Here is a 14940-nt window from a genome sequence, read left to right on the forward strand (position 1 = left end):
ATGTGACATTCATTATTTCTTAAAGTGTAAAATCTGTGATAAAATGTGGGTAGAAATTAGATAAGAAGAAAATTATTTACCCATTTATGCAGAGAGGCAACCCGATTATCAGGTAATTTCAATGTGCACTGGAACTGATTTTGACATTACTACCCAATAAAACGGAGTACCCGTTTAAGCGATACCCAATTACACGGAGAGTACTGTATTATAATATATTGGAGAAAGTAACCTGAAACTGATTTTCTGTTGATCTAATCAGCACAAAGTCCCAAAGAACCTTAAAAAAATGCCAAGATGATGGAAAAACATTCATTTCCCAGGGCTGCACGCTAACCCATTTTTTTTTTTTTTTCTACTGGTCCGACCTGTCTGTTGGACCAGTAGGTACCAAGTTTGTCCATGTTTTACTGGTCCATTCCTAGAAAGTTACTGGTCCGACAGAAATTTTTACTGGTCAGGGACCATCGGACCAGTGCAAGTGTACAGCGTTGCATTACCACTAAATTTCTAAATGTGTGGAATATTTAAGATTGGTAAATTTAGCAATCAACAGGATTTTGAATATCAAGCAACAACAAACAAACACACATAGATGATCAACAATGGGTTGCATAAATGGTTGCATCATTTACACTTACAGCAAACATAGATGATCAACGAAGGGTTAAGTGAAAGATCACTTATTACTCTACCTGAAATGCTTGCAATGAATGATAAAGATTATCATGAAGAGATGCAGCATCAAATCGTAACAATGAGGAGCATGGACTTGATGGGTCAAGTATTAGTGATGAAAATCACTACCTCGACATATGCTTTCTGAGTATGAAGAAGGTTACAGGCAACCTGTGTAGTGTGACATAAACAGGGACACCAATTAAAATGAAAGAGAGTACCTGAAAAAAAAATCTACAAGAAGCTGCTTTCTACATGAAAGGACCTGAAATTTGATACAGTACTCTCTGCTTAATCAGGTAGTGTCTGCCAGAGCATTTCTTACCTGATCAACCAGAGTACCCGATTAAGCAGAGAGTACTACCAAAGCCTTAATTTCGGCTTTTGCCTGAAGGCTGCATAAGTTATGAACAGCTACCAGGTAGTTATATTGGAAAAAGACAAATGGACACTTTTGGCTCCTCTATTTCAACTGCTTACACACGCGACATCATCACAATACACATTAACATATTACCATCTCAGTATTGTCTTACAAGAACATGTAATGGAAGTGAGAAGGACGGTTTTGATATCAACATGATATTCTAGATTAATATTTATAAACCATGAGCACTATGCTGTAGGAAACAGTGGATAAAGTTACAACAGTCTCACTGGATAATAAAACTTTCCTTCACAATGCACTCAAGCCAATACAGATAATGATAAAGCATACTCACCCAAATCCCAAACATTTGCCGATATCCACTTTGAAATTGTAAACAGGAAGGCATATATTAAGTCACATACGTGTATAACTGGACGGCAGATTTTTTGTTATACCACTCATTCTATGCTGAGGGATGATAATATTTTAACACAACAATCACCTCATTAATCTATGACTTTTATTTCTGTCTGTCTGTCTCTTTCTCTCTGTCTTCCTCTTCTTTCTACATAATTACTAAAAAAGTACCTATACGGAAACACATAGCACAGCTATAGTAAACATGGAAAATATTGGCAAAGTGGAAATTTACATATTTCGCACTCACCTAAACTGTCACAAGAATAATAAAGTGGATAAATTTGGAGATACATGCATCAAAATTTGAACAAAAATACTCTTAGCCCTGAAAACAATGAATACCACATTTATGGGGAAACTCTGCACCTACAGCCCTTGTTACAAGTGGCCGAGTTTACCCGTTTGGCCAAGTTTACCCATAACTATACAGTACATGAAGTTCACTGCAATTGGACAAGCAAAAAAAAAGAATAAATAAATAAAAAAGATTTAAAAAAACCACCAATTCCAAAGTTTTTATCGTGGCAGGAAGGTTAAATCTTCAAATTTCAGGGAGCGTCCTATATTTTCTGAGTGACTGTGGATAGTGTGAGTTCCTCGCTGTCCGGAATCTGGACATCCCAAAGTCTTCGGACAGTCCCATTGGCTCGAGACGCTCATCGATCCCAAGCTCTCTCCTCAGCCTTCTGATTTCATCTTTGTACCTAACAATGACAAAGTGACAAGTGTTTGCACTCTAACTACAACTCTGTAAATCACACGAGATATAACACTGAACTTCCACATTGCAATAAAGTGCTGTATGCACCAAATATTTCTGTGAGGTTTTATTTTCGTGAATTTTGCGAGTCGGGTGCTATTTGCAAATTTAAAGACACGCGAAAGTATTAATTCTCATCCCGACATGAATGTGACGAGCAACACATACATTTCTTCCTTCAGTACTGTACTCCACAATCTCAAATTTAACCACTCGCGAAATTGTTGAGAAGTCCCAATTCGAAAAAAATTATACTTGCTTAATGTAAACAACATGCTATGGTACACTTTTGTTGGGAGTGAATAGATTTTTTTTTTTCTTGCTTTTGGTTCTGTTCGTCATATATTTGAATTGCGAGGATTTTATCCCTGCCTACTTTCTAACAAATAACATTATTGTAGGTACAAGTACATTCATTTAAATCATTTAGTTTCTGGAGTTATGCTGAATTATTTCTGGAAGCACAAAGTCCACCGCAAACTTAAATCCACATGACTTTTTGTGCACACCAATTGAACAGTTACTGGAGTGCTCTAGAGAAAGCATAAATTAAATTCATATGCAATAGTCCAGGCTAGGCTCCATAGAAAGTGCACCTAACCTTGTTTTTTTATATATACAATGTTTTTTGATGGTTTCTTGTCAATTCGAGGGTGCTGATTCCAAATCCGATTGATGCCACTCGCGTAACCTTGAGCATTTTCGGCAAAATGCAAAAATCCAAAATGGCCGCCAGATATGCTAATTTGGCCGTGATAGTCACAATAATGGGCATTCTGTGACCAATTATTCCACCAAACTTTGTACATTTCTGTTCCTAGAGCTACTCCATGTGCATTTGCAACAGAATTTTCATTTCATATAGGTTCATTTGGTATTCAAAGCTCATTTTTAATTCAAAATGGCCGCCATCCCTATGCTCATGTACAATATGAATGACAAAAAGTATGTATGGAAATATATAACAAATTTACTGTATTTCCAGTTCCGTACCTATGCTGTTATAAAGTGTTGCATGTGCAATGCAAATCTGATGGCTGCCGCTAGCAAAGCAAGCAAGCAAACAAACTAACAAACAGAAAATATATTGTTTGTAGGCTTATATATTCTTCTTAAAACAAAACTTCAAAATGGATGCCACTCATATTCCTCTGTACAATTTGAACGGCAAAATGCACATGGCAATAAACAAATTTTCTTTTTTTGTTTTCTGTCATGCAGCTGCACTGGTTATCAATTTGGATGCTGATTATAAATCAGAAGGTTGTTACTAACTAACATAACAAAAAGCTGTTTTAGTTGTGATGCAAACATCCAAATTTGCTACATTGTATACATATCTCAATCTGGATTTTCCCCTAGGAATTGGGGGAAAACCAACAAAAACTTGAATTGACGCCAACATCAAGATCTTTTATCAGAAATTATTAGATATGAACATTTCATACTTATTTGCCTTGAGATGTTCAACATCATAATATTCACTGTGTTTATTGAATTAAAAGGCTAAATCTTAGATGATGACACAAATGAAATTTCGAAATAACTGTTATGTTCTACATTATCTAAAAGCGATATTACACAAACTCTTCAACCCCCTCATCCGAGAAAGAACATGAGGCATGGGAAAGTGGAACAAGGGGACCACCTCGCTTCCTTTCGTCAAATCTCTGAAATAAAAAAAAAAATACGCCCCACATTTTGCCATGTTAACCCAGAATAATGATTTGCTTGAAAACACAAATGACAAATGACCTTCTGTCTTATCTTTATATCGTAGATAAGATTTACCACTGGCTCTGTGATTGCATGATTTTCCCTACTTGCTCAAGGCTGGTTAAAATGTAACAGCATGGACAAGTGTGTTTGAAGGATTACAAAGAGTTTGGTAAAGTATCGCTAGTAGTACCACTATATCTATATTTTTTACTTTATTATAGTAAACAGATAGTCAGGAAACAGTCCATCACACCACAGTAGTCCTATTTTGAAATATCCAAGATGATTTTGTATTTTGTGTAGGAATGCAATCACTTTGCAGGGGCGGATCCAGGAATTCTGTAAAGGGGGGGGGGGGGCGTGACTAATATTTCTGGTGGCACTTCGGGGTTTCATTTCATTTTTTTTTAATTTCTTTTGTTTTTCACGAAAAATAAAGGGGGGGGGGGGGCGTGCGCCGGTTGCGCCCCCCTCTGGATCCGCCACTGCTTTGTAATGGAATTGACACATATGATGCTGCCACTGTAAAAGTGACTCCTTTTCTGTCTGGACATGAGTACTTTGCTCACAACTTTCCTTCAATAATGAGTTGTGGAATCATGGAATATTTACCAATGTTAATATAACGCAGAAGATCCATGATGAATGTACGTGTAATGGGTCCATTTCAGTCAAGGGGCTTGTTTTACACATGACTTATTGTTTGCCCCACCTCTGTTGCTGCCCAACCCTCGGTTCCGCGACCCCTGCAATCCTGCAATTGTCTTACAAGGGGAAGCGTTTTGTCTGACAAGTTTGTCTGACAAATTTGCTCTCAGTCAATCAGATACAAGGATTTTAGTAGCTTATAACAGCTTGTCAAAAAAAAAAATCTGACAAAACGCTTCATGAAATGCCCCCCCCCCCCCCCTCCCCCCCGAACAACCTGCCATCAATGCGTCTGAAATCCCACAAGCCAACCTATAGATTTCCCTCCTTCGCTTCAAAGCTTTGACCCCAAAACAGGGTGGTGCAGATGTTGGTCTGATGTCACCTCTGATACCACCCAAGTTACAAAGCCAAAGGGCTTCAAAGGGTGGTGAAGCAAGTCTTTGATGTCTTCATCCTGTTTCTATGGCCAAAAAAAAAAAAAAAAATCACCCTCTGACCCCAGAGGAAGTACTGAACATAATCAGATGTGATTGCAATTGAGGCAATTGCAGGACTGATATGCATCTTTAGCCTGAGAATCTTGCAAATTTGGGGCTGATGTCACCTGCTGCCAAATATCCAATTAAAGAGATCTTTAAAGACAATAAAAATGAAGAAAATAAAGTTTGCTCGATAATATCAAAGTGTTACTCCTATATTATATCATAACAAAGCGATGGAGGTTATCATCCATTTAAAACTTGCCTCAGAACTCCCCCCCCCCTCCAACTTCTTGCTGGAAAAAAAAGCTACATTGTAAAGGGTTGTTAGTTCTGTCATTAATGTTTTTGTCCACAATCATGTATTTCTACAGTACTGTATATGATTTTTCTGTACCTTATTAATAATGGTTTTAGGGGAATGCATAGAAGCTTTGCTTTCTAGCTCCCCCTCCATTTTTAACACTTGATAAATGATATGTATGTAGGCTTCTTAATATATTTTGTTAGTATTACACTTTTATATTCAACTTGCATGTAGAATATGATGGTACATTATTGATTTCTTTTTTGGCGTGGTGTTTAGTGCACTTAGTAAATATTTTTTTTTTGTTGAAACAAAATAAAAGATATGAAATTGTGTTAAACATCGCAAGCTTTATGATTGTTAAATGCTCAAAACTCCATCCGTAATTGTTAGTGAAAATCCTAATTTATGTGTTAGATTGGGTTTTTTGCATCACAAAAGAAACACTTTTTGTTAGGAACATCCTTCAGATAATGATCAGCACTAAATCTTAACAGACAATATAGCTGCATGTCAGAAAAAACAGCAAATTAGTTTTCTATTTCCACGTATATTTTTGCTATTCATATTGTACAGGAGAATAAGAGTGGCGACCATTTTGAATTTTTGCATTTAGAAGAATAAAAATGCATGTAGGCCCACTATATTGTAAGTGGCACCCAACATATTAGTATTGCACATGCAACACTTTATTACAGCATAGGTACGGAACTGGAAATACAGTAAATTTGTTATATATTTCCATGCATACTTTTTGCCATTCATATTGTACATGAGCATAGGAATGACGGCCATTTTGATTTGAAAATGAGCTTTAAATACCAAATGAAACTATATGAAATGAAAATTCTGTTGCAAATGCACATGGAGTAACTCTAGGAACAGAAATATACAAAGTTTGGTGGAATAATTGGTCACAGAATGCACATTATTGTGATTATCACGGCCAAATTAGCATATCTGGCGGCCATTTTGGATTTTTGCATTTTGCCGAAAATGCTCAAGGTTACGCGAGTGGCATCAATCGGATTTGGAATCAGCACCCTCGAATTGACAAGAAACCACCAAAAAACATTGTATATATCAAAAAACAAGGTTAGGTGCCTTCTAGCCTGGACTACAAAGCAAAAATTGTAATTTATGTATACCTTGCTCACACACAAATCCTCACTCTCCCATGTAATCAGCTGCAACTTGCTGTGTTATTATATCTATTCAGTGATAACTTAATCCTCCCCCAAATAAAACCACTGACGAAACAAAAACAAAACTTAGATGTAATAAAATATGGATAAAGGTAATTGCAAAGATCCCAACAAAAGTCGCTGAGATACTGTACGGATTAAGAAAGACAAAAATCACACAAGTTCACTTACTCAACAGTCAGTTTCGGGATGTCTGTCCATATTAGAACTTACTAGCTGATGCGTAAAATTGTACAAGAAATAAAGAAAAGAAAAACAGGCAAAATGAAAGGGTGAAAGTTCACTTGGTTTGATACACACCTAGTCATATGACTCTGTATGTAGTCCTGGCACTCAGCAAGCTGTTCCTCCAGGACTGAGTTATTGGCAAGGAGGTGGGTTCTCTCAGCTTCAAGCTCATTCTGCATGAAGTATGGGGTTCATAAAACAAATGATGAACAACATGTTTGCAACAGTCATACACAATAAATCTGATATCTATCCTGAAATAAAGTATAGTAATAAAAAAAGAGAAAACATGTAACATTCTTCAAAAATTTAAATGCACACCTGAATGTTTCCAAGCAATACAGAGAGGGGATTATTGCAATAGAAAGAAATCTATCACTACACAGGCAATAAATTGAAGTTAATGTGAATAACTGTCCTAAAGTAATAGGATCAGTTACAATGACTCACCTGAGTTCTGATGAATTCATCTTTGAGGGATTTCCATCGTTCATCACTTGTCCTGCAGAGATTAAGATCATAGTTATATAAATATTTCATTTTATTTTATTCAGCTTTTTTTTTTTGGTCTAAATCAAACAGTTGCTCTTTCATCTAAACATATCTACTGCCATTTCTCTCAAGGTACCTTCATGTTTAACCATAACATAACTCCCTCTGTTTGTAGGTTTGCTTTTTGTCTTCTCGTCATATTCTGACCAAAGATAATTTAGAAGTTTGATCACAAAATGATTAAATACCAATCTTAAAGTTGAGATATTTGAGATTAAAGCTACTACAAAGCCAAGAAAATAGTAAGAAAATATGGGATTTCTTTTCTAATCATAACTTAAAGAACATTCCATGTTATTCTACAAGTGAGGTATAACAGGAAAGGTTGTATTTTGCTCCATTTGAATGATAAAGTTAAATCAAAATGTTTTAAAATGGTGCTTAGCCCACAGGCACAGCCATTTTGCAATCAAAACTCTTCAATTGATGATGACTTTCGTACAAGTACATGTACATTACAATGTTAAAACTGTGCAATAAAGGGCTTACTGCCAACAGCTCTTCAGGGGCAATGTGTCATGCTTTATGTACATCCTCAAAATACACGATTGACTATCACGTACTAATGACGCACTGCGCTAAAGGACAACAGTGGCATAAATTGGTATGTGTTACCTATTAGTTTACATAAATTCAATTTCCTCATTATGTCATGAGGAAAGGCCGCCCCCAATGGAACTGAAAAAAGACATATTCACCCAACTATAGACAGTTGTAAGCCTGTTGAGGAGCAGCTGATGTTGAGGACCCATTGAGGATGAGCTGATTTTGATATAACACATTTCCCATAAATGCCTGCCTGAGTACACTAAGGACTAGTCTTCAACAGGTTAACCAGAAGGGAAAGGTAATGGAAATATGCTCTATGATGTGAACTGCGCAGTCATGCCTTACCCATATCCAAAAAGTAAGCCCACAGTGTCTATTCATATTTCCTCAAACACGTCATCCAATGCACACAATTTGGAGGGGACGGTTCTTCAATTAAATGCTTTAACCCTTCTTAAGCCAACTAGTGTCATGTGCACAAATTTTACACACAAACCTATCGATAGTAAATTAATGTGGCATGCAAAGGATTAAGGATGACTGGGGCAGAATTCTCTCCTCACCCTTCTCTCCTTGTCCTCTCCAGCTGTTCCTCTGTCTCCTTCAGTTTCTTCATGACCTTGGTCAGTTCTCTCCTGTTGGCTGACTCAACCTCATCTACATCAAGAGTCAGGTCCTGTTCCTCTGGCCCTGGGTCCAGACCAGCAATCTTCTTCTCCAACACCTGCTGTCTTAGGATTCTATTGGAGGAAAAACCAAGAACCAGACATTGTAAGGAAAGACTGAGTCTTTGCATAAGACATGCTGATTACTGGTCTATTAAAGCTGGATCAAAAAATATACATCATAAGGATGACATAATGTTCGAAAACTTGCTTGTGACTAGCTCTTTAAGGGATCTTTGAAATAGGATCAGAAACTAGACATCATAATAATTAATCACTTTTCAAAGCATTGGCCTTACATGTGCAGTACAGTCAAACCCATCTTAGCGACCACCTGTCTATAGCAGCCACCTGCCATACAGACCGATTCGGGTTCGTTGAGGGCAGCAGACAATTTGTGGCACTGGGCGCAGCCATGAGCTCATTTTGAGGTGTCTTAGCTGACCCCCCTCTCCTCTCCCCCACCCCACGGGCAACATGTTTATCGCGCACTAAGCAAGCATTCGCGCACTCAGTACGACACGCCTATTGGCTAAAACGACCATGCATCAGTTTTTCATTCCGCGCGCGGAAGGGGGTGGGGGAGAGGGGGTCGGCGAAGACACCGCGTTAATGGCGCTGCCCATGCCAAAAATACACATAGCGCGTCACAGAATCGGTCTATATGACCACTAAAAACAATTCCCTGTAGGAGAAAAGGCTTGTTAAAGAACCTGTCTGCAGCGGGCACCTGTCTATAATGGTCACCTTTTTTCATCTCCCTTCGGTGGCCGCTATAGACAGGCTTGACTGTATAAGGAATTTATTACAATAGGACAAGGGACAATACATCACGGATCATGTGCATCAACTACTTTTCCTAAGAACTTGCCTACAGCCTACTGTTTCTGTGGTCTACTAAAATAGGACTAACAAAAAAATATCATCTGAACAACTTACTGCATTCGGTTTATCGCCTGAGACTTACAATACCAGAAGTTTGGTATTGCCAATATACAGAATGTATATTGCTCATCTCAGGCAATATACAGAATATATATTACCTGAGACTTACAATACCAAAAACAGGACCAAGGTCTACTCAGTAATTTCTCTTTAGGTGTATTGTTTTGACCATTTTCTCTCGATTCTGTAAAAAGAAGACCATGACCTGGCAAAATGAAGGGTTTTATTTCTTTTTTATTTAATGTAAGAAAGAAAAACATTGATCCTTGAAACAAAGCTAGAGAGAGAGGCTAATCCATGGGATGATGGAAAACCCTACAGGTGGTCCCTACCTGTACTCCACAAGGAGCTGCTGATGTTTCTCGGACACCTTGTCCGCTGCATGCTTGTAGTCCCTAGCAGCGTCACTCAGCTGAGACTCCCTCGTGCGGTAGGTCTTCTGCAGGTCTTTCATCATGGCAGCCACCTGGCCCTTCAAGCCTTCCCCAGTTCCCCGGCCACCAGTTTGCTGCTGCTGCTGCCTGTCAATGTGGTTCTAAAAAAAAAAAAAGATTCAACAAATCAAAACAAAACAACAAAACCCTACTAAATAAACCAGTGAACAATAAACAAGCAAGCAGGGGAATGACATAGTCAGGTTTATTCCAAATTTACAGAACTTCTGTATCAGTTGCTGCACTGCATCTACATACACCATGTACCTACAAATATAAGATATGGAAAACACAATGACGGAGTACATTTACGGCTTTGAGCACACAAGTAACAACATCAATGGACATCACTGACAGCCCATCATTTTATCCACTTCTACACATGATACTTTTTATTCATCATCAGTAAATGTTTGCAAATGTTAAAGGGACTGTACAGTACTGGTTGAGGTGAGGATTCATGTTTTGAACATTCTTAAGTGAGATAATGAGAAACTTCTTATGAAATATGAAAGAGCATGTAATTTTAAGAAGGATTCAACATATATTTGATGAAAATTGGTTTTCAAATGGCCGAGATATCCAAAAAGATAATAATAATAAAAGGCGACAGGCCCCAACTTTATTAGGATCTCTTTGTTTCACCTTGTTTTTGGATATCTCGGCCATTTCAAAACCGATTTTCATCAAATAAACTTTTGATACCCCTTAGAATTGCATGCTCTTTGACATCTCATAGAGTGGTTTTTTTAATATCTCGCAAAATGTTAAAAGCTAAATCCTCACCTCGACCAGAACTGTACACACTCTTTAAACTTTTAGGCATAAACATTTTAAAGGAAAATTTTAAAGGAAAATTTCACAAATTTTAAAGGAAAATTGTCACAAATTTTGAATGGATTTTCTGATCTTCCTCAAACTTTACTGATATCAGAAATAGCAGATCAGGTGTTGTCATCTATCTGCAAAGTCGTAGTTTCCATGGCTCAACAAAAGGATGTTCACTGACATGTCCTACTTATGACTTTGTGTTCACTGAATCCACCTAACTATTTGAGGAAGGCACAAGTTTGAAAAATGGGATTTGGCCCTCGGCATTTGAGTATCTTGATCCTCATGGGGCTTTGACTGCCACAAACTGGAGCACTTTCTTTTTGTCAATGTGCATAGATATCAGGAGTTGAGATTATCAACACTTTTTATCCCTATTATGCCACCATGGGTATAGACTCTCAATGCTGACAGTAAGGATCCATTATAACATATACACAGACAAAATAATTCATTAATTTACAGAGAAGGTGCATGAATTCAACTTTTAAGAATATGAGAGAGTGTGTACTAGTATTGTAGTGACTTGAAAACAACACTTACTGCAACATCCTGCAGATATTTGACCAGTCTCGCTCTGACCTCTTCATTCCTCTCTTTTAGGTCAAGCTGCAATTTGCTGTTTGTTGACTGTAGCTCCTTGGTCTTTGCTTTGAGGGTCACCAGTTCCTTGAAATATGTAGAATATAATGTTACATCTTTAAATTCATACACATATTCTATTCTTTACTCGCTTGAAGCATCATCCAATTATCACGTAAATCTGCACATATCAAACAATTTTTAGTCAAACTTTTTACACAATCTACGATTTCTCTATGATTAAAATCATGTATAGTAACGGATATACAAAGCCTTTGATAATGATTTTGCCTGAAAACTAAACTGTAAATGGAAAAAGAGTTTGCAAACTCCAAGCTATTTAAGAACTCATGAATCAGCAGTAGCTTGACAAACTTACGAACAAAACTTGCCAATGATCACACACTCCACCAGCTTGAACCACGAGTGCTGGTGATGAGGACTGAAATTACCAGTTGGAAGATCATGCTATATCTCAGAATTTTTCAATGGGTCTTACATCTCAGCAATGGTATCTTTGTCTTGCCACTCACAACCACTCTTCTATGAGGGAAAGAGATATCTGTATGTTCATTTGATAAAATCTCTGTATGCCTGAGTGAATTGTTTGCGGGATTAATTGTAGCAGAGCTGCTAAGCTCTGCAGATGATCTGAAGAATAAAGAAGAATTTTGAAGGCATAAGTCATGTTTTGGGTGAAACATTTGGAAACTTGCACAAATCAAGCATACTAAATCATATTCTACAATTAATACTTTAATTTATTTGTTTTTCTTACATTTGAAGAAGAAAAAGAACACATAACATCCAAACACAGCAGTTGATGGCTCTGATCTAGCCCTTTGGGAGCCAATTTGGAGTAACTGAGGCAAGAAATTATATGATTCTGACTATGTGAGTACACATACCACTTCTGCCTCTGCCAGTTTGCGCTGGGACTCTCTACCAGACTCCCTCATGTTTTGCAAGTCACGATTCAACTGGGATCTGGAAAACAATCAGACAAACAAATCCATGAGCTGAATCAAATCAACTTGGTTGTCAAACATGGAACATAAAATGTTTAGAGACCAGAGACATGAATGCCCCTGATTTTTTTTTTTATTACCTTTTTAAATTGTCAGTATGATGGCTACTACAGTGCACTCCCGTTATAATGAACACGGTTATAACGTAATTCCGGATACAACGAAGCAAAAATTCAGGCCACAACATCATTCACTCTATGTATTTTCATTGTTGAATTGTTCTGTTATAACGAAATTTCGATATAACAAAAGAAAACTGCTGGCCCAAAGGACTTCGTTACAATGGGATTCCACTGTATTACAACACTGATTAATTGGTGCTTACCATCCTCGATGTAAGGCAATTTGTCGATCAGTAGCAATAAAAAGAACTTAATACAAGAATTCACTAATTTTAATAAGACTTAAAGACAATTAAACTTCATGAGCTGGAAGACCAAATCCTGGACTGTGCAGGGATATTCATGCTCTGTTCCAACAAACAGGAGATGTTTAAACTCAAGTGCCTTATGGTGACATATAAATCTGTCATATTCATGTTTGCCTTTCTCTTTGATTTTCTATCACTGAAATTAGGGAAATATATGGAAACAAACATGAGATACAAAATTAGGTTTCACCCAACTTTGCTCTGATCAAATGTTCACTACCATGCACATACAGTTGTACGGCAGTAAACCTTACAGTGAGAATCCCGTGTTGTTTTTTTCTCAGGAGGTAAAGAATGCATTTGCTACGAAAAGCTGATCTTGAGATGGCTGGTTGTGTTACAGAACAGAGCATAACACCACAAGCTCTACATGTGATGAACAATGTAAACACGATATGCAAACTGCAGGTGGAGATGAGTGTGCTGAGTTCTTACATGATGCCCTGCAGCTTGTCCTGCTCGTTGTCATAGTGACTCTTCATTTTGGCGATCTCTCCCCGGAACTTGTCCTGGTCCCCAAACAACTAGGAGTGCGAAATTAGAAGTAGCACTTCAGGTAAAGCCATCATATGGTTTTCACAGTGGAATCTACCCCTCAATTTGTACAACAGCTCAGGGCTACCAACATTCACACATCAAAATCAGGAAATATTCAAACTTTAAGCAAGAAACCAGTGTGTGACTAATATGCATCCCAACTGGCAATAGTAATGCCTAAACCAGGAGGGCTTTGATGTTCTTTTGTCAGGACTTGAAAAAATAGTTTTGTTTTGTTTTGTTTTTTGCTGGGAGCCTCCAGCAAAACCAGGAAATTCTCTATGTGCTATGTACCATGATCTTTACAAAGACATCATATAATACACATATAAAGATGATTCACTAAACATGGAATGTTTGGAGAGTCAAGAGACATATATTTTTGCAAGCCAGTTTTGGGACATGTCACAGTAACCTTCCTCACATTAGATCCTTTACATATCCATTTTTGTTACAGTTTCTTTTTGAGGGAAAGGTCTTCGGCAAGTTTTAGCACTTTATGTTTCAATGACATGTCCATCACTTTTCCTGCAGAATGTGGTGAGCTACAATTTATGTATATCTCAGGTAAACAATCTAAAAAGTCTGAAAAGTTTCTCTTGAACTACACTTTCACTGTTTATACAGCTTGTCCTGAGTTATAAATAAAACTTGGATCACAGAACAAAGTTAAATTTCCTATACTTCATGCTTGTATAGCATACAAAATAATGACACTTTTTTTTCCCCTAATTTAGCACCAGTATCACAAATGTGAAAAAGTGTGCTCAAATTTCACCATCAGAAACTACATACTAAGGGATCATTCACAATTATCAACATTTTCACAAGTGTACAAACCATACACTTTTCAAAACCCCCCCTCCCTCCCCCATTAAAGTGTAAGGAAAAAAATTTTGATTTTTTTTCCCCGCATTATTTTCACTGTGTCCAGTTCTTGCTTTGTCTGCCTTTTTTCAGTTTGTGTCCCTCCTCATCCTGGTGCTTCAGCAACCAAAGGGTTGTACGCTCTTTGGTCGATACCGAGTGGGATATTTCTGGTCACACACTGAGTGTTTCCAAGCACGTATTTGCATTTTCCTTCTTGCATTGTGGGCGCGCGGGCATAATAGTGCATGCGAGCGAGACAAGAGGCCGTGATCAGACGGGATGGGCGCGAGAATATGGATCGACATTTTTTGAAATTGGAAAACGTACGCCGGGTGTTGACCCCCTCCCCCCCCCCAGCGTATGGTTTGTACGCTTGTGAAAATGTTGATAATTGTGAACGGCCCCTAAGGTACAAAGCTAAAACCAACATTTAAGGTCACATGAAAGAATGAAAGATATAGCACACCTAGTATGTAAGAGAATCTTGTCAGAAACAAAAGACCGACCGCCCGCCCGACCAACATCACGCTGATTCCTATATATCCCCTTCACACTACGTGTGGCGGGGGTATAACAATGAGCATACATTCCATACACCTACACAGCTTTTAACATTTCAGTATCATTAAGTGACCATATTCTTAAAAGGGGCACAGAGTGCTCCATAAAAGACAGTCAATTGCCAGTTGTGAAGGACAGT

At 37.8% G+C, this 14940-nt stretch overlaps 1 protein-coding gene across 1 annotated transcript in view; it reads right to left on the reverse strand.

Annotated features, from left to right (window-relative positions):
* Positions 1 to 2009: 2009 nt before the first annotated feature.
* The window catches only part of LOC139743216 (coiled-coil domain-containing protein 78-like), a 32919-nt gene continuing 19988 nt past the window's right edge, over positions 2010 to 14940 (reverse strand). The window contains exons 14-21 of the mRNA XM_071653713.1: positions 13269 to 13357; positions 12284 to 12362; positions 11337 to 11462; positions 9861 to 10063; positions 8482 to 8658; positions 7268 to 7319; positions 6890 to 6990; positions 2010 to 2172 (exon numbers count right to left, since the gene is read on the reverse strand). Of these exons, the coding sequence (XP_071509814.1) occupies positions 2010 to 2172; positions 6890 to 6990; positions 7268 to 7319; positions 8482 to 8658; positions 9861 to 10063; positions 11337 to 11462; positions 12284 to 12362; positions 13269 to 13357 (990 nt within the window). The remainder of the gene's footprint in view (positions 2173 to 6889; positions 6991 to 7267; positions 7320 to 8481; positions 8659 to 9860; positions 10064 to 11336; positions 11463 to 12283; positions 12363 to 13268; positions 13358 to 14940) is intronic.

The sequence above is a fragment of the Diadema antillarum genome, unplaced genomic scaffold (assembly GCF_040938485.1).
Source record: "Diadema antillarum isolate AM-2024a unplaced genomic scaffold, OU_Dant_1.0 seq00001058_RagTag, whole genome shotgun sequence".
NCBI classification, from domain to species: domain Eukaryota; kingdom Metazoa; phylum Echinodermata; class Echinoidea; order Diadematoida; family Diadematidae; genus Diadema; species Diadema antillarum.